The sequence below is a fragment of the Mirounga angustirostris genome, unplaced genomic scaffold (assembly GCF_029215605.1).
Source record: "Mirounga angustirostris isolate CCGP_5_RB_7025 unplaced genomic scaffold, mMirAng1.0.hap1 SCAF_16, whole genome shotgun sequence".
NCBI classification, from domain to species: Eukaryota; Metazoa; Chordata; class Mammalia; order Carnivora; family Phocidae; genus Mirounga; species Mirounga angustirostris.
The window spans coordinates 43,319,553-43,341,963 of NW_026991724.1; the positions used below are offsets into that span (position 1 = coordinate 43,319,553).

The window sequence follows — 22,411 nt, forward strand, 5'->3', positions numbered from 1 at the left end:
AAAATCTAAAATCATTCTTAGCATTTCCAAGTTCCCGGCCGCCCCAGCAGCCCGGCTCGGAGAGCTGTGCCCCCTGCCCCTCCCCCCCACCCCGCCCTTGAGGGAGGTCTCTGGAGAACATGGGCAGAGGGGAGCAGAGGAGCCCCATGGAGGAGTTCCCACAATCTCCGGGGCCCTCTATCTCGACCCTGGCCCCTCCTTCTGCCCCCAAGCTCTGGAAGCCGTTGTTCTGGAAGGCTGTCCCCTTTTGCTGTTGCTCTCCACCCGCTCTCCTCGGGTGTTCTCATCCATGACCACAGCCTTAGTCATGGATGGCTCCCAAATTTCCATCGCCAGCCCAACTCTCGTGTACTCAACTGTGAACGTCTCAACTTCACACGTCCCAACCAAGCTCTTCATTCCCTCCCCCAGAGCTGTCCCTCACCCGAGCCTAGACCACGCCGGTGAGTAGTGGCAACACCATCTACCTATCCGCCCATGCCAGAAACCCAGGAAAGGCTTTGGTTTTTTTAATTAAAGGTTTAATTCTTTTCTTATGTTTAAAATGATCATAGAATAAAAAGGAACTTTTTCAGGGAGGACTATACACTCATGGATTCCTGTAACCACCATCATAATCAAGATAAAGAACAGTTCTAGTCACATCCTCCCCTGGCTCCTAACCACTTGACAACCACAGATCTATCGTAGTTTTATCTTTTAAAATGCCACCTAAATGGAATCAGTCACTAACCTTTTGACACTGGCTTCTCTCACTGGGCACAATGTCCTTGAAATTCACCTCAGTTGCTGTGAGCCTCATGGTTTGTTCCATTATCTGGCTCTACCACAACGTGCCCATCCATACACCCGCCGATGGACACCTGTGTGCTTTCCGTTTAGGGCAGTTGTGGACAGAGCTGCTAGAAACATTCATGTACAGGTGTCCGTGTGGACTCAAGTTTTCATTTCTCTAGGTCAAATATCCAGGAGAGGGACGGCTGAGTCATCTGGCATCTTTAACTTTTAAAGAGACCTTCAGCCTGTGTGTCGGTGGTTGTACCGTTCTGCATTCCTTCCAACAATATGAGAGATTCGGTTGCTGCACAACGTTGCAGCACATGGTGGGGTGGCGTTTCTATTTTGGCCATTCGGACAAGTGTCTCGTGGGCAGAAAGCCATTCTTGATGCCTGCTCCTTTACGGCCCACAGGCAATTAATTATCAAGTCCTACTGCTTCTATCTCCAAATCATGTCTTGCATGAATCTGCTTCTCCGCAGAATGCACGGCAACCATTATCTGTCACCTGGACTACAGAAGCTTCTAACCTGGTTTTTCTTCCTGTTCTTAACCCCGTAAGTCCACACCACAGCCAGAGGCACCGCTGAAGAACACTAATTGGATCAGGTCATTGTCCACTGTCCATTCCTCTCCCTTCTTCCTGGCCTTCCAGGCCCTGTGCCATCTGGCCCCACCTCTCAGAGTTTCTAAGCTCCTGCGGGGCCATCCCACCTTCACTGACATCACTGTGCTGGCCCAGCCTCAAGCAGGCCAAGCTCTTGATCTCCACAAACAGTCTCTTCCATGCTTGACCTGGCTGACTCACCTCTTCCTTCAGGTTTTCTCCCCAATGTCACTCTTTAGCGAGGTCTTCCCTGAGCACCCAATCTCAAATAGCCCTCCCCCACCCTGACATTATCTCACACTGTGCTATGACAGTTTGGTTTATGTATTTGTCTGTTCATTTGCTTAATATGTGATTTCTCCCTACAGACTAGGAAGCCCTTGACCGCAAGTCACCATGTCTATTTTACTCATTACTGCATACCCAGGTGCCTAAAACAGTACCTAGCACAGAGTAGGCATTTGGTATTTGATAGATGAATGAATAATAAAAAGTATCTCTGATTTTCCACTATTATAAATAATGCTACAAGGAATATCCTTTTCCATAAATGCTAGTGCATTTGTACATTTCCTAAAAGGGGTATTGCAATATTACATGGTATATATATTTAATTTTTTTATAAATATTGACAAATTATCCTCCCCAGCTGAATCAACTCTGTTCCCTAACCATCTGTAGGAGACTTCATAACCCTGCCAACAGGGGAAATAGCAAATTTTTATTTTTTTAAGTTGACATTTAATTTTTTTTTTAAGTAGGCTCCACACCCAGGGTGGAGCCCAATGCAGGGGCTCAAATTCATAACCCTGAGCTGAGATTCAGAGTCGGACGCTTAACCAACTGAGCTACCCAGGTGCCCCTTTTAAATTGACATTTAAAATTTAGTAACTCGGGCGCCTGGGGGGCTCAGTTGGTTAAGCGACTGCCTTCGGCTCAGGTCATGATCCTGGAGTCCCGGGATCAAGTCCCACATTGGGCTCCCTGCTTAGCAGGGGGTCTGCTTCCCCCTCTGCCCTCTTCCCTCTCGTGCTCTCTCTCATTCTCTCTCTAATAAATAAATAAAATCTTAAAAAAAAAAATTTAGTAACTCAGTGTATTAGGGTGCTCCAGAGAAAGAGCTAATAGGATGTGCGTATACATAGAAAGAGATTTATTGGGCGCGTGGGTGGCTCAGTTGGTTAAGCGACTGCCTTTAGCTCAGGTCATGATCCTGGAATCCCAGGATCGAGTCCCACATCGGGCTCCCTGCTCGGCAGGGAGTCTGCTTCTCCCTCTGACCCTCCTCCCTCTCATGCTCTCTGTCTCTCATTCTCTCTCTCTCAAATAAACAAATAAAATCTTTAAAAAAAAAAAGAAAGAGATTTATTTCAGAAATTGGCTCATGTGATTGTGGTGATTTGTGAGCCCAAAATCTGATGGAGGAGGCTGGCAGGCTGGAGACTCAGGTCCAAAAGGTTGCAGTTCAAGTCCAAAGGCAGTCTTGGCTGGGAGACAGAAGGAGTCAATATTGCAACTGAAATCTGAAGGCAGTCTGCTGGAGAATTCCCTCTGGCTCAGGGAAGGTCAGCTTTCCATTCAGGTCAACTGACTGGATGAGACCCACCCACATTAGGGAGAGAAATCTGCTTTACTCAGTCCACCAATTGAAATGCAAGTATCATCCAAAAACATCCTCACAGAAACATCTGGAATAACAGCTGACCAGATACATGGGCACTATGGCCCAGCCAAACTGATGCATAAAATTAAACATCCATTCAGTACTATTTTAACTTTAAGTTCTCTGATAAAAAGTGAGGTAGCCAATATTTGCGTATTGAATATAGTCATTTATGTTTCTTCCTATAGTTGCCTTTTTCTTATTTAGTTTGCAGGATATTTGCATATCTTTGAATATCTGCATACAAACCCTTTATCAGTTATAGATATAGAAAGAGGGTCTTTTAGTTTGTTAATAACTTTTTCCATAGCTTTATATTTTTTTAAGATTTATTTATTTTAGAGAGAGAGACAGAGAGCATGCGCACATGTCACAAACAGTGGGAGGGGCAGAGGGAGAGAGAAAATTCTGAAGCAGACTCCCCACTAAGCATGGAGCCCGATGTGGGACTCCAGCATGACCTGAGCGGAAATCAAGAGTCGGCCGCTTAACCAACTGAGCCACCCAGGCACCCCCATAGTTTTATATTTTTATGTGCTAAAATTTATCATTTCTTCTAAGACTTCTACATTTATGTCATGCTAGAAAAAAGCCTTCTCATTTACAAGGCTTAAAAATGATCTCATATAATACCTATATATATACAACTTCTATAGTCTTTGAAGACATATTTGATCTTTGATACACCTGGATTTTACTTTTGTTATCTAATTGCAACTCTTCCAAACTCTTCCAACTATCCCAACATAATTTACTGAAGAGCCCATCCTTTCCCACTGATTTGAAATGGGTTTCGATCACTTAATTAGAAAGAATCCTCTACATATGATCAGTGCAATACATTACATTGTAATCAATTCCAATACATTATAAACAGTAAGATATCATCATTTTTACCCATCTTCTTAGCAAAAAATATTAAAGATTCAAAATATCCAGCGTTGGAGAAGGTACACAGAAATGGATACCCTCATACCCAGTTGGTAGGAATGTAAATTGCTGAACATTTTCAGGAAGTTAATACAGAAATAGCTATCAAAAATTTTAAAGAACATCTCTTTGACCCAGTAATGATATCAATTACATATCAAAAAATCCATCTAACCCAAATATTCACACATATTTACATAGACAGACAGATAGACAGATAGATATTCACTGAAGCACTGTTTGTCATAACAAAAGCACTGGAAACTATGATGACATGGAAGGTCACCAGGCGTATTAAATAGTAAAAAATGAAGTTTCAGAGCAATATGTATAGTATTACTCCATTTTTGCACTTTTTAAAACTATACGTTTATATATGTACATATATGGGTATAAACCAACGAGAGATTGCCTCTGGTAAGGAAGAAGTATCAGGGAGAAGTGAAGTTGCCCTTCACATTTCACTTCTGTATTGTTGAATTCTCTTACAGTAAGAATATATATAAGTATATAAATATATATTTATATATTTTTTAACATGTATAAAATATATTACTTTAAAAAAATTTTTTTTTAAGATTTTATTTATTTATTTGACAGAGAGAGACACAGTGAGAGAGAGAGAACAAGCAGGGGGAGTGGGAGAGGGAGAAGCAGGCTTCCCGTGGAACAGAGAGCCCAATGCAGGAATGACTGAGCCACCCAGGTGCCCCATATTCTCACATTATTACTCCATTTTTTAAATTAAAAAAAAATAATAGTGGAAAAACATTCACTACCTTGATTGTGACCAAGCTAGAAGAGAGAATAGGGCACAGAAATTCCAGTTACCGAAAAGTCACAAGGCCATCGTAAGGTTAGCTAGGATAACAGGGATAAATCATTTCACACAGTCAGGCCTCCTCGTCACCACCCCCGGGAGCTGGGGAGGGGTTAAATTTCTCTCAAACCCCAGGCATTAAAAACAGGTGGAGGGTTTTCTCTAAGAAAACTGAGTGTGCTGTCCCTGAGAACTGCAGAAATGTGAGGACAGGCCATCCAGAAATGACCCAGGAGACACGTGTGGGAATCTCAGTACCTACCCTCCGTGTGGGGCCAGCATGTGCCCTTGGGACACTACCACTTCTCCCACTGATATGATGTAGACAAGGTACCAGCAGCAGTGGAATCACCTGCTGCGGAATCAGCAGCAGTCAATTTAAGAAGTAATCGGATTGCTCTGTGTCTCTGCAGACTGGTCTCCAGTCACCCCCTCCAAAAGCAGGCATGGGATTTTCCCCAAATTAGAGGGCTCCTGTGAGCTCCTGGAACACTAAGCAACAGCCTCTGAGGTACAAACAGTGCCATACCCTTTTGGGAAAAGCCTCCAATCACACCAGCTAGAGAGAGGAACTTAAAAATGGTAACTTAGGGGTGGGGGGGGTGGGCAAAATGGGTGAAGGGGAGCAGGAGGTACAAGCTTCCAATTAGGGAATGAGTAAGTCATGAGGATAAAAAGCACAGCATAGGGAATATAGCCAATGACATTATAACAGTGATGTAGAGTCAATGACATCGTAACAGCGACACATTGACGTACTGACGTATCAGCACAGGACAGACAGTAGCTACGCGTGTAGTGAACAGAGCATAATGTATAAACCTGTGGAATTACCATGCTGTACATCTGAAACCAATATCATATTGTGTGTCAACTATCCTCAAACAAAATAAATAATAAAATAAAAATTAAAAGGGTAACTTAGAAAAAAGATCAGCAGATACCAAGTGCCACCACATCCTGACCTCATGGGAGGCATTAAACCATTCATACAGACTCTAAAAACTGGTTTTATCAGCAGTGGCTCAAGACCCACCTCTATGCCAAATCTGAGGAGCTGGGAAGTAGAAGAGGAGACACTGAGGACTGCTCTGGAGCACTGAAACCCCAGTGGGAAGAAAACAGGGAGCTTACCGCTCACAGATAATGCACAATAGAGGGACTTGAAGAAAGCCGCCAGCAGGGCTGGGCATGTCCCTGAAGTTTAAAGGGCCAAGGGCTGTTGCCAGAAGCTTGCTGGGTGACAAGGGTGAGCTGCTGTCCCACCGACAATGGTATTAGTAAGGTCCACGGCCCCCCTCTACTGACAAGCCAGCCTAGAGTTATTTCATGAATGACTCCACCCAGGAGTCAGCCTGGAGGCGTAGCGGGATCCCACAGAGAGGAGGCCCAGGGACAGAGACTGGACTGAGTGACTGGGCCGAGGAGGCACTTCACATCCAAAGGTTCTAGCTGAGAAGGTCCAAGAACCTGCAAAAGGTCCCCTTGGGAGAATGAGTCAGCACTAGATGTGTCCCACCCAGAGGGCATCAAACCCTAGGTCATAACTGTACCAGGCCAGCTAGACATTCCTGGCCCCTCATGCATCCCGTCTGCCCACAGGGCAGGGCTGAAAGCCATGGCTAATGAGTGGGAGAGCACGGGAGACAAGGTGGAACAAAGAAAGAGAAATGGTACCGTGCACACCCTGCCATGCGCCCCTCCTCTGCAGGCCGGGAGTCCGAGGCATTGCAGACCTGGGAGGGAGAAGTACTCCTTGGAACAGAATTGGGAATTTTGATATTATGCTGGGCTGGAGCGATATGTGATCATTACACTGACTGGACTTTTATTATCTAACAGTACCCAAAGAGGCCATGCGCTACCATAGGAAGAAGAAATGGGGTTTAACCTATATCTGCCAAATCAGTTCATTCCGTAACATAGTTATATTCCATCCTAGGTGGCCTCAGGGTGTAGTAATTTACCTTCCTGGCATTCAGCCTTGGCACAATGTTTAGGGCAATTCCTGGCTCTTGTGTAAGTAGATTTTTTTTTCTGTGCAGGGCGGGGCTGCTGCCCAGGGCAGATCCTGACTCAGAGCAAAGCAGCCTTGGACCATCTGCTCACACCAGGCTCACCCCAGTGCCTGCCTGCAGGGCATGTGGCCCAGGCCTCACATTTACTCTCAGGACACGATCCCCAGATGAGGTCACAGAGAGATCCTTTTTTTTTTTTTTTTTAAGATTTTATTTATCTATTTGACAGAGAGAGCACAAGCAGGCTGAGCAATAGGCAGAGGGAGAGGGAGAAGCAGGCTCCCCGCTGAGCAGAGAGCCAGGACCCCCCCGGGATCATGACCTGAGCCAAAGGCAGACGCTCAACCGAGTCACCCAGGCGCACCTCATACAGAGATCTTGACAGGTCCTAACTTTCAAACCCATGGCTCATTTCTGATTCTACACTTAAGTGAATTCTGCCAAAAAGCAAATAAATAACAGCCTAAAACTATTCTGTGAACGGTACAATTACATGTCTTATTTCATGCTAAGATGCTGCTCTACCATTATGATCCCACTTGGGTATGTCATCCCTTTTTTTTTCATATACTGGGAACCTCAAAAAATGGAAGTGGTCTGGGCTGTCCTGACGCTGAGGGGTCCTGCCGTAAGAATACGGGATGTCCTTCCGTTTCCTAGCATCTGAACCCCTTCCCATGCTCAGGGAACTGCCCACGTACGAATCTTTAACCTGGGTAGGAAGCAGAGGCTCCCACCAGAGAAGCTGATAATGCTGGACCTTGTTTTCTGCGCATCCTTCCTATGTTTAGCTAATCAGGTTCGCCTGCCCAAATTCAGAATCAGGGGCTCCATATACACAGAAGGAGGACAGCAGGGATTACTTCTGGTGGTGCCAACAGTCGTGGCAAACAGAACATGGCTCTTGGGTCCAGTGTTGAGGGGTTTGTGGGGAGGGACTCCCCTCACCGGACTGGGTCAGTGGCATGACTTTTAACGTGGTCCTGGCTGCACGGCTCCCTTTCTTCTCCAAGCCTGGTTCCCAGCCTTCCTGGGAGATCTCTGAGCTACCCATGTTATCATATAATCCCTAAATTAGCAGAGTTGGCCTCTGGTACTGCAATTAAGAGCCATCACTGAGACACTGTCCAGCACAGTGATTATGGGCTAAGAAAGCCCGCCTTCTGTTGAGAGATGCAAACCCATTAGTAATCCGTAAAATGCGGCTGCATTAAAACAGCAAAGAGACACTGCTTGATACCCATTCGACTGGCCAAAAACCTGGAGGGAAACTGGATAATGGCCAAGCATGGGTGGGGACGTGGCTCAGAAATCTAATGGCTGTGAGACCCGTAGCTCTGTCCTTTTTCTTATGTCTACTTTGGTCCTATTCACTCTCCCAGCTGGGGCGGCCCCACAGAAGAGAAGGCTGGGGCTGGGTGGGGTTGGGTGGGCTGCTCTCTGGACCCACCTCTGCTTAATCACGGGTGTTCACGGGGTGCACAGCATGGCTCGTGATGAATGCTCAATGAACGTTAGCTGCCAATGTTTTTTCTTGCTTTTAAATTACTTTTTGAGTAAGATTCCACACGCTCAGAAAGAGGTTTTTTTGTTTTGGTTTTTTTTTTAACAGCACAAAAGGATACATGGAGAAAACTAAGTCTGCTTCCCACCAGAACACCCAGTTCTCTCTCCCAGAGACAAACCACTGCTACCAGTCTCATGGGTGTCCCGTCCCCAATCCACTCCTCACCCAGCATCCAGAGGGATCCTTTAGAAATGTGAAACAGATTACATCACGCCTTTGCCCATCATACTTCAGATGTCACTCCACATCCTGACCACGGCCGCAAGGCCCCACGTGGTCGGGGAGGGATGGGGGGGAGGTGGGCCTGCTGACCACCTGACCTCATTATCACAGCTCTGCCCTCACAAGGTCCCCTCGCTGCCACTCTGGCCTCCCTGACCTCTTCCAACACACTGGCTCACCTCGGGGCTTGCTGTCCCTGTGTCTGGAACACCACGACGGTCTCGCACCTCATTCTCTTCACCTGCATGTCTCTGCTCAAACATCACCTCCTCAGAGAGGCCTTCATAGACTACCCTCCCACTCTGCCCCTTACTCTGCTTTTCCAGTCTCTGCCTTCCTTCTGAACCACAGCCTAGCCCCTGGCTTGCTGTTATCAATCTGCTGCCTGTCTTACCCCAGCAGAATGTCAGCTGCATGAAGCAAGGCCTGTTCGCTGCTGATTCTTCCCCAGCACCTGCAAGTGTTGGACCGTGGGGGCTGCTCAAGAAATCCTCACTGAGTGTGGCTGTATGTTCCCTTTTCTAGTACAACCTGCTATTCTTATAACATGTTTTTCTCTTTTGACAATACACCTCAGAGTCTGATCTACACTGGCCTATGTAGATCTGCCTCATTATTTGTAACAGATGTGTACTATTTCTACTGACTGGATGCCCCATAGTTTCTATTTAACCAGATCCTTACTGGAGGACATAGATAGTCCCAGTCTTTTATTATCACAGAACAAACAAACAAAAAACACTGTGAGGAATATACTTCTTCGTGCACATGGGAAAGTATATCTGTATAATAAACTCACATCAACTTGTTGGATGAGATGGTATGGGATTCTTAATGTTGAAAAGTACTGTCAAACTGCACACCCCAGAGAAGTGTCCTAAGTAACAAGGGGAGAGAGAGAGGAGCCCGGGATGAGGCCAGAGAGTGACAGGGACAGGAAGCCAACACAGGAGAGCATGTAGGCCACTGTAAGGACTGTGGTCTCGAAAAGAGACGGGAAGACCATGGGGTTTTGCGTAGAGGAGGGATGTGACCTACTTAGGTTTTAAAAGGACTACTCTGGCTGCTGTGTGGAGAAAAGACTGAAGAGGGCATCAAGAGAAGCGGGGGGACCAGAGAGGACATTGCTCAGGAATACAAGCGAGCGATGGGGATGACAGCTTGAACCCGGGTGGCGGCAGTGGATGTGGTGAGACGTGGTGGTCGGGGATATACTTCGAAAATAGAGCGGAAGACATTTGGTGATGGAATAAATGTCAGAGTAAGAGTAAAGGCTCTCTCTCTTGGGGTTTTGGCTCGAGCAACTGGAAGGATGTGGTGGCAAAGTCTGTGTAACCCGGGTCCCACCCCTGAGAGGTGGGGAGCCAAGGCTGCAGCGGCAGCAGCTGGTGGAGGGGAGGTGGCTGGAAAACCTTAATTTCCTAACAAGTGAGGTTTCTCAATCTTACGCCATGTGGTTTTAAGGGGTACAGCTGAACTGCGGTGGGCTGAGCTGTACAGCGGTCTAGTCAAGGGCAAGTGAGAGCAGTCGCTACCTTGAGCCCCGCTCCCTGGATGGGCCCGTGCTCCATCTCTTCACTTCCTCGGGTGGCATGCCGCTGTGTGTGTGGCTGCGCACCTCTGTTCCCTAACCTCTTACAATGTTTCCCAGTGACTCCATGTTTAGCCTATCTGACCTTTCCCCAATCAGTGATTGCTGGATGCTGAAGGGGACAGTGGTCTGTGTTGTCAAGATGGCAGGAGGGCTCTGAGCCAGAAGGGGGCTGTCAGATTCTGCCTGGCACAGCAGCTTAGGGAGACATACCAAAGAGCAGGAGAGAGAGAGAGATAAGATCAACAGATGAGAAAGCTGTCTTCCGAGGTCAGACTACTCCAGATGACAGTCAGCACTCTCAAGCTCACTCCTGTGTCCTCTCACCGCGGCCCACGGGCTGAGCGGCCTGACTTGTCTCCTATGCCCAGCCACCCTGGCCTCCTTTCTGTTCCTCCGACTCGGCAAGTCTGTTCCACCTCAGGGCTCTGTGCTGACTGTCCCCTCAACCTGCAATGCTCTCCACATGGCTGACGCCTCGCCTCAGTTCAAACATCCCTGCTCAGCCTGGGCCTCTCCTGACGGCTCTCTCCCAAAAAAGGCCCACACCAGTCTCTCTCCAGATTTCCCTTTTTGCTTCCTTCCTTCACTTGAAATTTCCTGATGGTTTCCTGGTGTGCCATCTGTCTTGTTCACTCATGACCCCAGCACCTAGGGCACTGTGGATGCAGGGTCAGGGCTCAGGGCGTCCGGTCAGCAGGGAGCACAGGGATGGTGAGGGAGGCATCGTGGAGTATCAAGCATCAAAACCAATTCCTGAGTGCCCTTTATAGGACAGGTACAGTGTGGGTTAGGGAAGGCCAGTCTACAGGGATATAGAGAGATCACCTGGCTACCAATGTGGGGAGCGATGAGTAAGAAGAGATCCTTTCTGGAGGAGAAACTAGGCTGAGGGTCTCTCTCCTGGGGTCAAGGGGAAAGGACAAGGGTCTCTGTCAGGAGGCTCAGGTGGCCAGTGGCAAGACACACAGTCCCTGAGGAGAGACAAAGCATCCCCCGTGAGTGTCCAAGTCTTCGTGGGTCTGCCTCAAGACACTCCCCGGGAGCAATGTGGACCAACACAGGTTGGTGAGAGAATAGTGAGAAGAAGACTGGCCCAGGAAGGGCACAGCCCACCAGGAGAGGGACTGAGGGAGGAGGAAGACTCAGAACCTGACTTGCCTGGCAGCAACATGGACTTGGGATAGTCCAAGTCCAAGGAAAAGCCTTTATAAGAAGGGACCTGATGGGCCAGAGGAAGTCAGGCAATGCTTTAGACACTAATGAGTTTCAGAGGAGCCTCCTAGAAAGAGAACAGGAAACTGATTAGGTCAGGGGCCTTGAGAGAAAAGGGAGCAGGAAGTAAATGCGTGTGCAAAACTGTTTGGAATAATTGCCCGTGGAAAAGAAAACAGAATGGATTATTTGAAATGCAGAAGGAGGAGGAAGCCCAAAAGAGCAGTTGTGATCTGGATTCTGGGAGAAATCAGTTTGGTGGGGACAGAATTTGGTGGGGAATTCAGACGGTCAAGCTGCCTTGGGAAAAGCTCAACTATTGACCTTCCTCTCTTTGACCTTGTGACTCTTCCAGGTATAAAAGCCTCATGTTCATGGAAGAGAAAAAAGGTGATCCAGTTAGATAAGGTTCCCCTTGCTTCTGAGACCCGGTGAATTTGAAAAGCCATCCGACTGTCTCCAGGAAAAGGCAAGACACCCAACTTTGCTGTGCTCAGGGAAGAGGCCATTGGGATCACAAGCCTAGGGAAGGAGTACAGATAAATTTATGAAGGGGGGCAGGGTATGGACTTTACTCTCCAAGGAGATGAGGCAAAAGGTCACAGAGATGGGAAAGGGGCCGGGACAAGCCAATGGTGAGATCATGCTGGTGAGGGCCTGGTGCAGGCAAGAGAGGCAGGAAAACAACGGTGAGCTCAGCCCCAACTAGATGGGAATCTCCCTGTTCACCTGGCCCTCTATCTGAGATTCTCCAATCTGGGAATGAGATTTATAGGTGGGTGACCAGTAATATACTAGCAGTAACAGGTTGAGGACTCAAGTTTTATTTTAAATGTCTACCTTTTAATGATAAATAAGAGAAGATTAAAAGTTACTCTTGGGCGCCTGGGTGTCTCAGTTGGTTAAGCGACTGCCTTCGGCTCAGGTCATGATCCTGGAGTCCCGGGATCGAGTCCCGCATCGGGATCCCTGCTCAGCAGGGAGTCTGCTTCTCCCTCTGACCCTCCTGCCTCTCATGCTCTCTGTCTCTCATTCTCTCTCTCTCAAATAAATAAATAAATAAAATCTTTAAAAAAAAAAGTTACTCTTGATCAACATAAATCTCACACACATGGGCTTTCTTCAGGCAGCAAGAAAGGGAGCATTAGCAGGCAGCAGACTGGGAATTGTGGTGCTTTGGGAGAAATCATAGTTATCTGTGGTATGGAGGAAAACAAGCTGCTGCTGAGATCTTCCCAGAGTCACACGACTGAGCTGAGGCATGGCCAGGGCTGGGATCCTGGTGACCTGACCCAGCTCAGGCTCCTTCCATTATTACCAGCGCCCCGCCGCCCCCCCGCCCCAACCTACAGGTTTTCGTGGAATGGCTCAGTGTGGAATCAAGAAGCTGGGCATCTGGGACTCACCTTGGGCTCAATCTGCTCATCCCTCAGGCCTAACCAAATTCCCATTTTCAGGGGTAAAGTTGAGAGTCTTGTGTTCAAGCCCAATGACTTATAGGGACAAAAGAAAGAAAAAAGAGGCAAATAGGAAGGGAGGGAGGGAGGGAGGGAGGGAGGAGGGAGCCAGAAGCAGGCTGAGCAAAATTTGGAGAAATTCAGACACAGTCTCAGGTTTAATCCCTCCTGGTGATGAAGCAGCTGTTTCCTTCCCCCCTGTTCATATAGCCATTCATTTATCAACAGAGAGTGTTGAGCACCTACTATGCATCAGGTACAATTCTAGGTCCTAGGGACAGAGTGGTGAACAAGACAGAGGATGTCACTGCTCTCACAAAGTGCCCTTTCTAGTGGGGACTTGGAGATCTCAAAACTTTTCCTGTGGGAGCTTCTAAGACATCAAAATCCTTAGGAGACTCATCCTTCTTTCCTTCCTTCTTTCCTTTCCTTCCTTCCTTCCTTCCTTCCAGAAATAATTTGGTTGGGAAGCAAGGAGGCCTTCTTTCTCCATGACATACAGGAAGCAGAAGTACTCAGTTTGAGGGATTAGCCATAACCACTCAGTAAGGCAGGAAGGGGAGATGCAATGAAGCTGAGAATGGATTCACCTTGGTTTGGGGCTGGGAAACCCATGGTCAGAGAGGATTCTGACTTCATCTTTCATCTCTTCAGGAAGGATGGCCCCAAATCCCCAAAACAGTGTTCTTCTCTCTGTCTACATAATATATTTCCTCACTGGTCTCCCTGCCAACCTCCTGGCGCTACGGGCCTTCGTGGGACGGGTCCGCCAGCCCCACCCTGCCCCCATCCACATCCTCCTGCTCAGCCTGACGCTGGCGGACCTCCTGCTGCTGCTGCTGCTGCCCTTCAAGATAATTGAGGCTGCGTACGACTTCCGCTGGTATCTGCCCGAGTTGCTCTGTGCCCTCACGGGTTTCGGCTTCTACAGCAGCATCTACTGCAGCACGTGGCTCCTGGCCGGCATCAGCATCGAGCGCTACCTGGGAGTGGCTTTCCCCGTGCAGTACAAGCTGTCCCGCAAGCCCGTGTATGGAGTGATCGCCTCTCTGGTCTCCTGCCTCTTGTCCTTCGGACATTGCAGCATTGTGATCATCGTCCACTACTTACCAACTGACAACGTGGGGGGTGATGCCAAAGGCCTCCCTGTCTACTATGAGAACTTCACCACAAATCAGCTGAACGTGTTGCTTCCTGTGCGACTAGAGCTGTGTATTGTCCTCTTCTTCATCCCCATGGTGGTCACCATCTTCTGCTACAGGCGCTTTGTGCATATCATGCTCTCCAGACCCCAAGTGGGAACGCAGAAGCACTGGAGAGCCATGGGGCTGGCCGCTGTGACCCTCTTCAACTTCCTGGTCTGCTTTGGGCCTTATAATGTGTCTCATGTGGTGGGGTTTGTCCAGAGAAAGAGTGAACCCTGGAGGGTGTGCGTGGTGTTGCTCAGTGCTCTCAATGCTTGTGTCAACCCCTTGATTTTCTACTTCTCCTCCTCAGCTGTGCGCAAAGCCTTTGATAAAAGGCTACAGAGTCTGAAGAGCTGGGGTACCTCACTGTCAGTGTACTGCAGGAAAAGAGCTGGAGGGCCAGCTGCAGAGAGAGAAGATGGGAGTTTAGGTATGGCCAATGTCAACTTCACAGGAGACTAAATTTGTCAGCTTGCTGTTACATTTTGGGGGAGGAGGGAGGGCTCAAAAAGGGGAACAATGAAACGGAACTGAGGTGACTTCTCCTGTGCTTAGCTTACAAGTCAAAGAAGAGCAGTGGACATCTCAAGTCCAACTTATCCATTGAGTGAGTGCTCTTGTTTTGTTTCCTGGGGGTTACGACATTTCCTTATTTGTAGTTGGCACTGCTTCATGGTAAACCACAGCCCTTTGATCCTTGAAATTCTTTCCCCATACAGTATCCATAAGATGGTAGCATTCCTTCAACTACTGCAGAGCTGTTTTGTTCTGTCCTTGATTCAGAGGCGGGGGGAGAGGTGTTCCATGCTTTAGGTCTGAGCATCCAGCACAGGCAAGAGTCTAGACAGCAAAGGGCACCTGGGTGGCTCAGTCGGTTGAGCATCCAACTCTTGATTTCAGCTCAGGTCATGATCTCAGGGTCATAGGATTGAGGTCCGTGTCAGGTTCCACACTGGGTGTGGAGCCTGCTTGGGATTCTCTCCCTCTTCCTCTGCCCCTCCCCCACTTATGCACTATGCTCTCTCTCACTCTCTCTCAAATAAATAAAATCTTAAAAAAAAAAAAAAAGAGTCTAGACAGCCAGACAGGATCCTGCCATGTGAGCCTGCATGACTAGCCCCCCAACCAAAGCAGTTGCTGAATCAAGTCTATGAAACAGGCCAGAAGAGAAACAGTCCTTGAGGGAAGAGTCAGTGCTGGTGTGAAGAAACTTGGGTCAGGATATTTTTAGTGGTTACATCCTATTTTCAATCCCCAACATTGTGTATTTGTATCTTCTTTTTCTGTCATTAATCTTGCCAGATGTCTGTAACTTGGTCTTTTAAAAAACCAAGGGCCTTCTGTGACATTTATACACACCTTCTATTTCATTAATGTTGGTTTGTTTCCTTCCTTGTACTTTTTTGAGTCTTTTCAGTTGCTCCTTTTCCAACTTTTTAAAGTTAACATTCATCCATTTTTAGCCTTTGTTCTCTGCTACCGAAGGATGTGAGACTATAAATATAAATCTCCCTCGATGGGCAGCTTCAGTGGGATGCTACCAGTTTGGATTTGCATAATTTTTCATTATTTTAAGTTCTAAACAGGCTCCAATTTCCATATGATCATTTTTTCTTTGACTCAAGTTTAGAAATTTTCTTTATTTTCAAGCATACAATTTTTTTTTCTTGATCCTTTTGTTACTCTGTTCTAACTAAATGGCACTGCGGCCAGAAAATATGGTGTGAATGGTTCCAGCTCTTTGAAATTTGTTGAGAATTGCTGTATTCCTGGAATATAGTCAACCTTATGTTCCATCTGTGAAAAGAACATAGATTCTGCAGCCGTCGGGTACATGTGGTCTCTGAACGCCTTAGATCAAACCTGTTGATCTGTGATGTTCAAATCTTTATAACCTTTATTTACTCTTTGTCTATTTGATCTATCAGTTACATGAAGAGGTGTGTTACATGCTCTTCCTGTGACAGTGAACTTGTCTATTTCTCCCCATAGTTCAGTCTTCCTGGTGAAATAAAATGGTTGTCATTCCTTTTGCCTTAAAATTTTGTCTGAGATTAATATAGCCATGGCAACTTGTTTTTGGGGTTAGTATTTGCCCAGCACATCTCGGTCCCTCCTTTTACTTTCCAGCTTCCTATATCCTTAGGTTTCAGATGCATCTTTTATAAGCAATGATACATAGCAGCTGGAGGTTTTATAATCTGGTCTGACAATTCAACAGTATTTGTTTTCTACCTATGCCATTTTTATTCATTTATATTTATATAATAATAATTTCCAATATGTTTGGATTTATTTCTGTTATCTTATTTTAAACACTTCCAGGAAGTACACCCACATACTGAAATCTACATGCATACCACAAATGGCCTAATAATGAGTAGCCAGATGAATTATCACAGTGAACACATACATTTAAAAAAAACCAAAACACCTACCATCTTATTTTGTGCTATTTTCCTCACCTTCTAATATTTCCTTTTTCTCTCCTCTTGCTTTCCTTTGGGATTAAGTTGTTTTATTTCTTTTCATTTCTCGTATTACTGAATTGGAAATCATCAGCTCTGTTTTTATTATTTTAGTGGTTATTTTAGATACTTTAATATGTTAAGAGTTCCTTAGTTGATTCCTCCCTCCCATTCTTCCTTCTTCCCTTGACCTCCAGATGGCATTCAACTATGTGAGTTCTAGAGAGCACTTTCCTTTTTTTTTTTTTTTTAGGATTTTATTTATTTTAGAGAGAGACAGCTCAAGTGCGGGGAAGGGAAGGGGCAGAGGGAGAGAGAGAATCCCAAGCAGACTCCACGCTGAGCACAGAGCCCGTCACAGGGCTCAATCCCAGGACCCTGGGATCATGACCTGAGCCGAAAAGAAGAGTCAGACACTTACCAATTGAGCCACCCAGGTGGCCCTAGAGAGCACTTTTCAAAGTATGGTCTGTAGACCCCTGGGGACCCAGAGAACTTTTCTGGGATCTGAGGGCTCAAAACTATTTTCATAATGATATTAAGATGCTAATTGCTTTTTTCACTCACATCCTTCCACGAATGAATGCACAGTGGAGTTTTTCAGAAGCTATCTAACATGTAATATTACAACACACTGAATGCAAAGCAGCTATGAGAATATAGTTGCCTTCTATTAAGCTAGAGGCCTAAAGAGGTCTGCAAAAATGTAAAACCATGCCATTCTTCTTCCTAGGATTTTTTTAAAGATTTTATTTATTTATTTGAGAGAGGGAGAGAGAGCACAAGCAGGGGGAGGGGCAGAGACAGAGGGAGAAGCAGACACCCCACTAAGTAGGGAGTCCAACGCAGGGCTGGATCCCAGGACCCTGGGATCATGACCTGAGCCGAAGGCAGACGCCTAATCGACTGAGCCACCCAGAGGTATGGCTCCTCCCTAGGATCTTTGAAAATATAGTTATTTTCTGAAAATACATTCTTTATATTAACATGTAATGGTTTTCTGATTACTTTTAAATAAATACATATTTAACTTTTTTTGTTTTAATTTCCAATGGTATGTGTCGATAGCTAGGACATAAAAATTTAAAAAGCTTTTTGGGATCCTCAGTAATTTTTAAGAGTATAAAGGGGTCCTGCGATAACAGGACTGCACATATCTAAAATATTATGCTTCCTGGTGTATTGGCATTTAATGACTCAAAATTTCATAGTTTAATGCCACTTAAACTTCTAGAGATGTGAGTTTAAAGTCTGCTCAAATGCGAAGCTTTTTGATGTTTGAAATGGGAGATGTAAAAACCAGAACCACCATGTCATGAGATAAAGAGTAGCAAACCCATCTAGATGGGTAAGATAGAGTTGCTCTGCAAGAACCATGGGTTTATCACTTGATTTGAGTCAAGAATCTTGTTCCAAAGATTCTCTGAACTGGAGTCTTTCTTCTTGTTTCATGAAGGAGGATTCCTTCATCTACATCTATGTGGTGGTATGTTGATCCCAAATATAGGTCGGACTTGGGATCTTGGAAGTTGTATGAACTGGAAATCTCAATGCTAATTATATTTGCCCTATGGCATCCTGAAAAAAACTGCACATTTGATCCTTGTACGAAAAGAGCAAAGAAAGCTAGTGGGGGCAAAAGTTATTAGCATGCTTAGTGTGCTTTATTTTGGAAGGAGGGGCTTCACGAAGCCCCAGTAAAAGGCCCAATTTTGCCACTAGAGTACCCGATCACATCGAGTTCATGTATTCTAGCTCAACACAACTCCTGTTGCACCTCCTGGGAAATACACAGTTCCTGAAGCACGGTGTTAAGGAGGAAAAAGAAAGGTTTGAAGATACCATTAGCAAAGTCCCCTCAGCCCTCTCTGGTTTTCAAGTTCATGGTGGCGAAGGTGAGCTTCCACTGGAAAGGGACTTTGATGTGAAGTCAGGTCTCTTGGTTTATGTAAACTTAGGTGAAAGCGTTCTCTTTGAGCTGGGCTCAAGAAACCATACCCCCAGTGAGCACCTCACAAGTCTTTGAAGACGTGACTTTTTGACAGTAACAACAATAAACTGCTCATTTTCTGTAGTTTATGTTACATTAGATAAGTATTATTTGGCAGAGAGAAAATTCTATCAAACATGCACTTTGAATCCATCTACTCCATCCTGCTTACAAAACACCTGAGATGCGACTAGCTCACTTGGCAAAGGCTGGGCCCCAACCCTGACTTGGGTGGGGAGCTGATGGCTTACAGGAAGTCTACTGAGAGCCTCGCTCTGGCATTTACAGTATCAGTCCCATGAGGAAGCCCCACTACCGGGGCAGGGTGTAGAGTGGTGAGAGGCAGGTGGGGGGAAAGCAAACTGCTCCGTGGACCTAAAGACTACAGTTTTCTCACAACGTGCTCCGCAATGCCTTTTCGAAACTGACCCAGCGATCTGAGGTAGGCATTTATTTGTTGCTTTGGCCTTCTTGGCAGCCCCCCTTCACTGGTGACAGCACCCCACCCCCACCCCCTCAACTGTGATGACCGGCGGAGCTGACGTCACTCCTCGCTTCGTGCTGTGGGGCAGAGGTGTGACCCAGGACCAGAGCCATCAGCCTAGCTCTCCTCTGACCAAGGTGATGGTTCACGCCTGGGTGTGTGACCCAACCCAGGCCAAGCAAAGCCAGCCCAGTCCTTCTCTTTTAACCATTTAGGAGAAAGAACCCCTCTTCTGCTGGACTGACTCTGGATGTGAGTTTAAAGTCTGGGGGCCACTTTGAGGAGAGACCCTGAAGTCAACTTGAAGGCAGGCAGAACAGCAAGAAACCAAGTCCACACCTCTGAAATCCCAAAGCACACATACTCTGGAGCCAAAAAATTCTCCCTCTTTAGCTTAAGCCAGTTGGAATTGGGTTTCGCTCACTTGCAACCACAAGATATATTATTTCTCAACTGCTCACAGTGGCAGCCAGTCCTTCTTCAATTATTGGAGTCAAAAATTTAAGTATGGAGAATTAAAACCTAACAAATATGCATATACCCATCATGCAGAAGGAATGCTTGTTAACAGTCATATTTCTTGAGATGTTTTTACATTTTATTTTTAAGTGCTCTCTATACCCAATGTGGGGCTTGAACCCACAACCCCAAGCTCAAGAGTTGCAAGCTCCACTGACTGAGACAGCCAGGCGCCCCAGTATTTCTTCAGATTTTTTAAGTTGATGTTCCTGTTATGTTTTTCCCTCACTGCATTCCTTCTCTTCTTTGCCAGAAGCAGCATTATTTTGGAATTTAAGTGTATCTTTCTGGTCCACAAAATGTACTTTGTACCTGAGTCCACAAACACGGTTTAGTATTCTCTTGGTTTTTTGTTAATGCCCATAAATATCACACAGTACAAGTCACTCTGGAACTCGCTGTTTTCCATCCAAATCATGTATTTGATATCCACGCCTTTGACATTCATCACTGAAGCTTACGGCTCTTTCATTTCTTTTGTCTGCTGAGTAATATGCCATCCTATTAAAAGATGTCTTATTCTTTCCATTCTACTAGTTATAACCATTTAGATCATCTCCTGTGTTTCACCGGCATAACAACGCTGCTTTGGACATCCCGCGCATCTCTTTCCACACGTGTGGGAAGGTTCCTCGAAGGAGGGATCCACTGGGTGGCATGGGATGTACATTTTCCGTTTCAGCAGAAGTTACCAAGCTACTCTCCAAAGTGATAGTATAAATTCAGCTCTTCCTGAAAAACGGCTCGCAATATAGGAGCTCCTGAGTCCAGCCCTGCAGTGGACACAAGGTGACAAATGGGAGGGAATAGGCCAGGCACGCACTACCTGCCAATAGGAAAAGGGGTTTGAACGAGGCCAGAGACCTGCAAAGTAACCCGACATACACATGGACCATGTTGGGGTGCTGTGGGGCAGACAGCCTCTCCAGGACTCTAGGGGTACAGGTGACATATCCCCATTCTTCACCTTTCTTAACCAAATCCAGACTGTCATGAACACTCAACAAAAGTATGAATGTAAAATGATACAATGAAATGCAGCCGAGAGGGGCTTCTGTCCTCACCATGTAGTTTATACAGAAAGTGCACGTGGGCCAAGGAGAAACGGTGGCTGGAGGCTAGAAAACCTTGGGCCCGGAGGAAAGCGCAGACTGAAAATGGAGTAAAAGGAGAATAAGATGCTGGGATCCTGAGGATGAGAATGTGGCCTCTGTTGGCCCTGGGCCATGTAACAGGCCAAGACCAGACACAGTTCCTATGGAAAGGCAAAGCATAATCTGTCATGTGTTCATGTGTCTGTGTCAAATGGCTTCCAAGCCAACTGGGGCCACCTTGGATCTATACGGTTGAAGCAGAGAAGAGGTAAGAAGAAGGCAGAGGGGTTGCAGAGGCAGAGAGACGGGATCAGAGGCACTGTCTGCAGGCGAATGGGCAGTGATGCACAGTGTGAGGCCCTACTTTCTTCCTGGGTGCTCATGTGTCCAGGGGTTCTAGAGAGGTCTTGTGAGGCAGGACTGAAGAAGAACCCATTCAACTGGATCCTCACTTGGAAAAACTGACCAAACAAGGAGCATGGCCAGGGGTGGGATGGGAGTATATGAGAAAACTGGCCAAGTGCAAGTCCATCTGGACTAATGAGGGACAGACATAAAATGAGATTCCTGAGTTTTGAAATTGGAACAAAACCTGAAAGAATAATCACAGCTTGAGATTGAGAAGAGGTCAATTAGATTTGTGTGAACAGATTTTTGGGGAAAACAGAGAGGGCTGAGTGGCCTGACAGAGAGCTCAACTCTTGACCTTCCTCTTCCTGACCCACAGCAAGTTCAAGTTCAAATGCTCTTGACTCACTGGGGACCCTGAGAACGCAGAAGTACCTGCCTCTGCACCTTATGCCACAAGCTGGTAAAAGTCCGTCTCGGGCCAATCTCCAAGAGTGGTCTGCTTGGGAATGGGCTGAGGTTAGCTACCCAAAATACTGAGCAAGTCCTGGGAGAAGGCACCCTGAAGTCCGACCCAGAAAAGGAAAGGCAGGATGGACCCAAGTGACCACAGGGTCATAGCTGGAGAACAAGGCGAGGAGTTCATTCCCAGTGCAGGGGCAAAGCCAGAATGATAGAAGATCGAGAAAACTGAATGGAGACTCAAGAGGTAAAGTGGTGGAGGGATTATACACATGGGGGTGGGAGGCGCCAAGCAGAACTGGTCTTCCCCTTCAGACTAGTGAAATGCCCGTGTTCAACTGGCCTAGGATGTAACAGTCTTCACCTCTGTGCTGGCCCCATTTCCTGGGTGGCAACCTGGGGTTTTGCCGGCCAGCATCCATTCCTCCTCCTTCTGGTAACGACATCCCAATTCTCCGTTAGTCAACCACTCCTCCACCACTGTCAGTCCACGTGGCACAGGGAGAGGGGCAAAAGGCTAGCCCCACCCCCACTGCAGGGGAGGACATGTTATCCAGACTTGGGTCCAGGTCCAAATCCGTCCATCCAGAGTCACCATTTCTAGACTCTTCTAGAAGGATTTGGAAAGAAGCATACTCTTTCCATGGGGTGGTTAGGCTGGTAAAATGCAATCCTGGAGCTTGTGGGAGCTACCTTTGCCCCCACTTGGAGAGGGCCTGCCTGAGAAGGAAGCTTGCGCAGGAAAACAGAACTGAGACACAGAGACAGGGGACCGACAGCTTCATTTGAGCCCCTGATCTGACCACTCTTGACCTGTAACTACAAGACTCTAATTACGTAACAAGTAAGTTCCCTTCTTTGTTTAATCAGCTGGGACAACTTTCTGTCACCCAGAATCAAGGTATTAGTACACTTGGTAAATCATTTGTCACTCCTAATAAAGAATCGATGTTTCTGAATTCCATCTTTTATGATATTTAAAAAATAAGTT

General features: G+C 46.5%; 1 protein-coding gene across 1 annotated transcript; it reads left to right on the plus strand.

Annotated features, from left to right (window-relative positions):
- The first annotated feature begins 13,527 nt into the window (after positions 1-13,527).
- LOC123854994 (free fatty acid receptor 2-like) lies at positions 13,528-14,683 on the plus strand. The gene has a single exon (XM_064580413.1). The coding sequence runs from the start codon at positions 13,528-13,530 to the stop codon at positions 14,515-14,517; it is 990 nt and encodes a 329-aa protein (XP_064436483.1). The 3' UTR covers positions 14,518-14,683.
- The last annotated feature ends 7,728 nt before the right edge of the window (positions 14,684-22,411 follow it).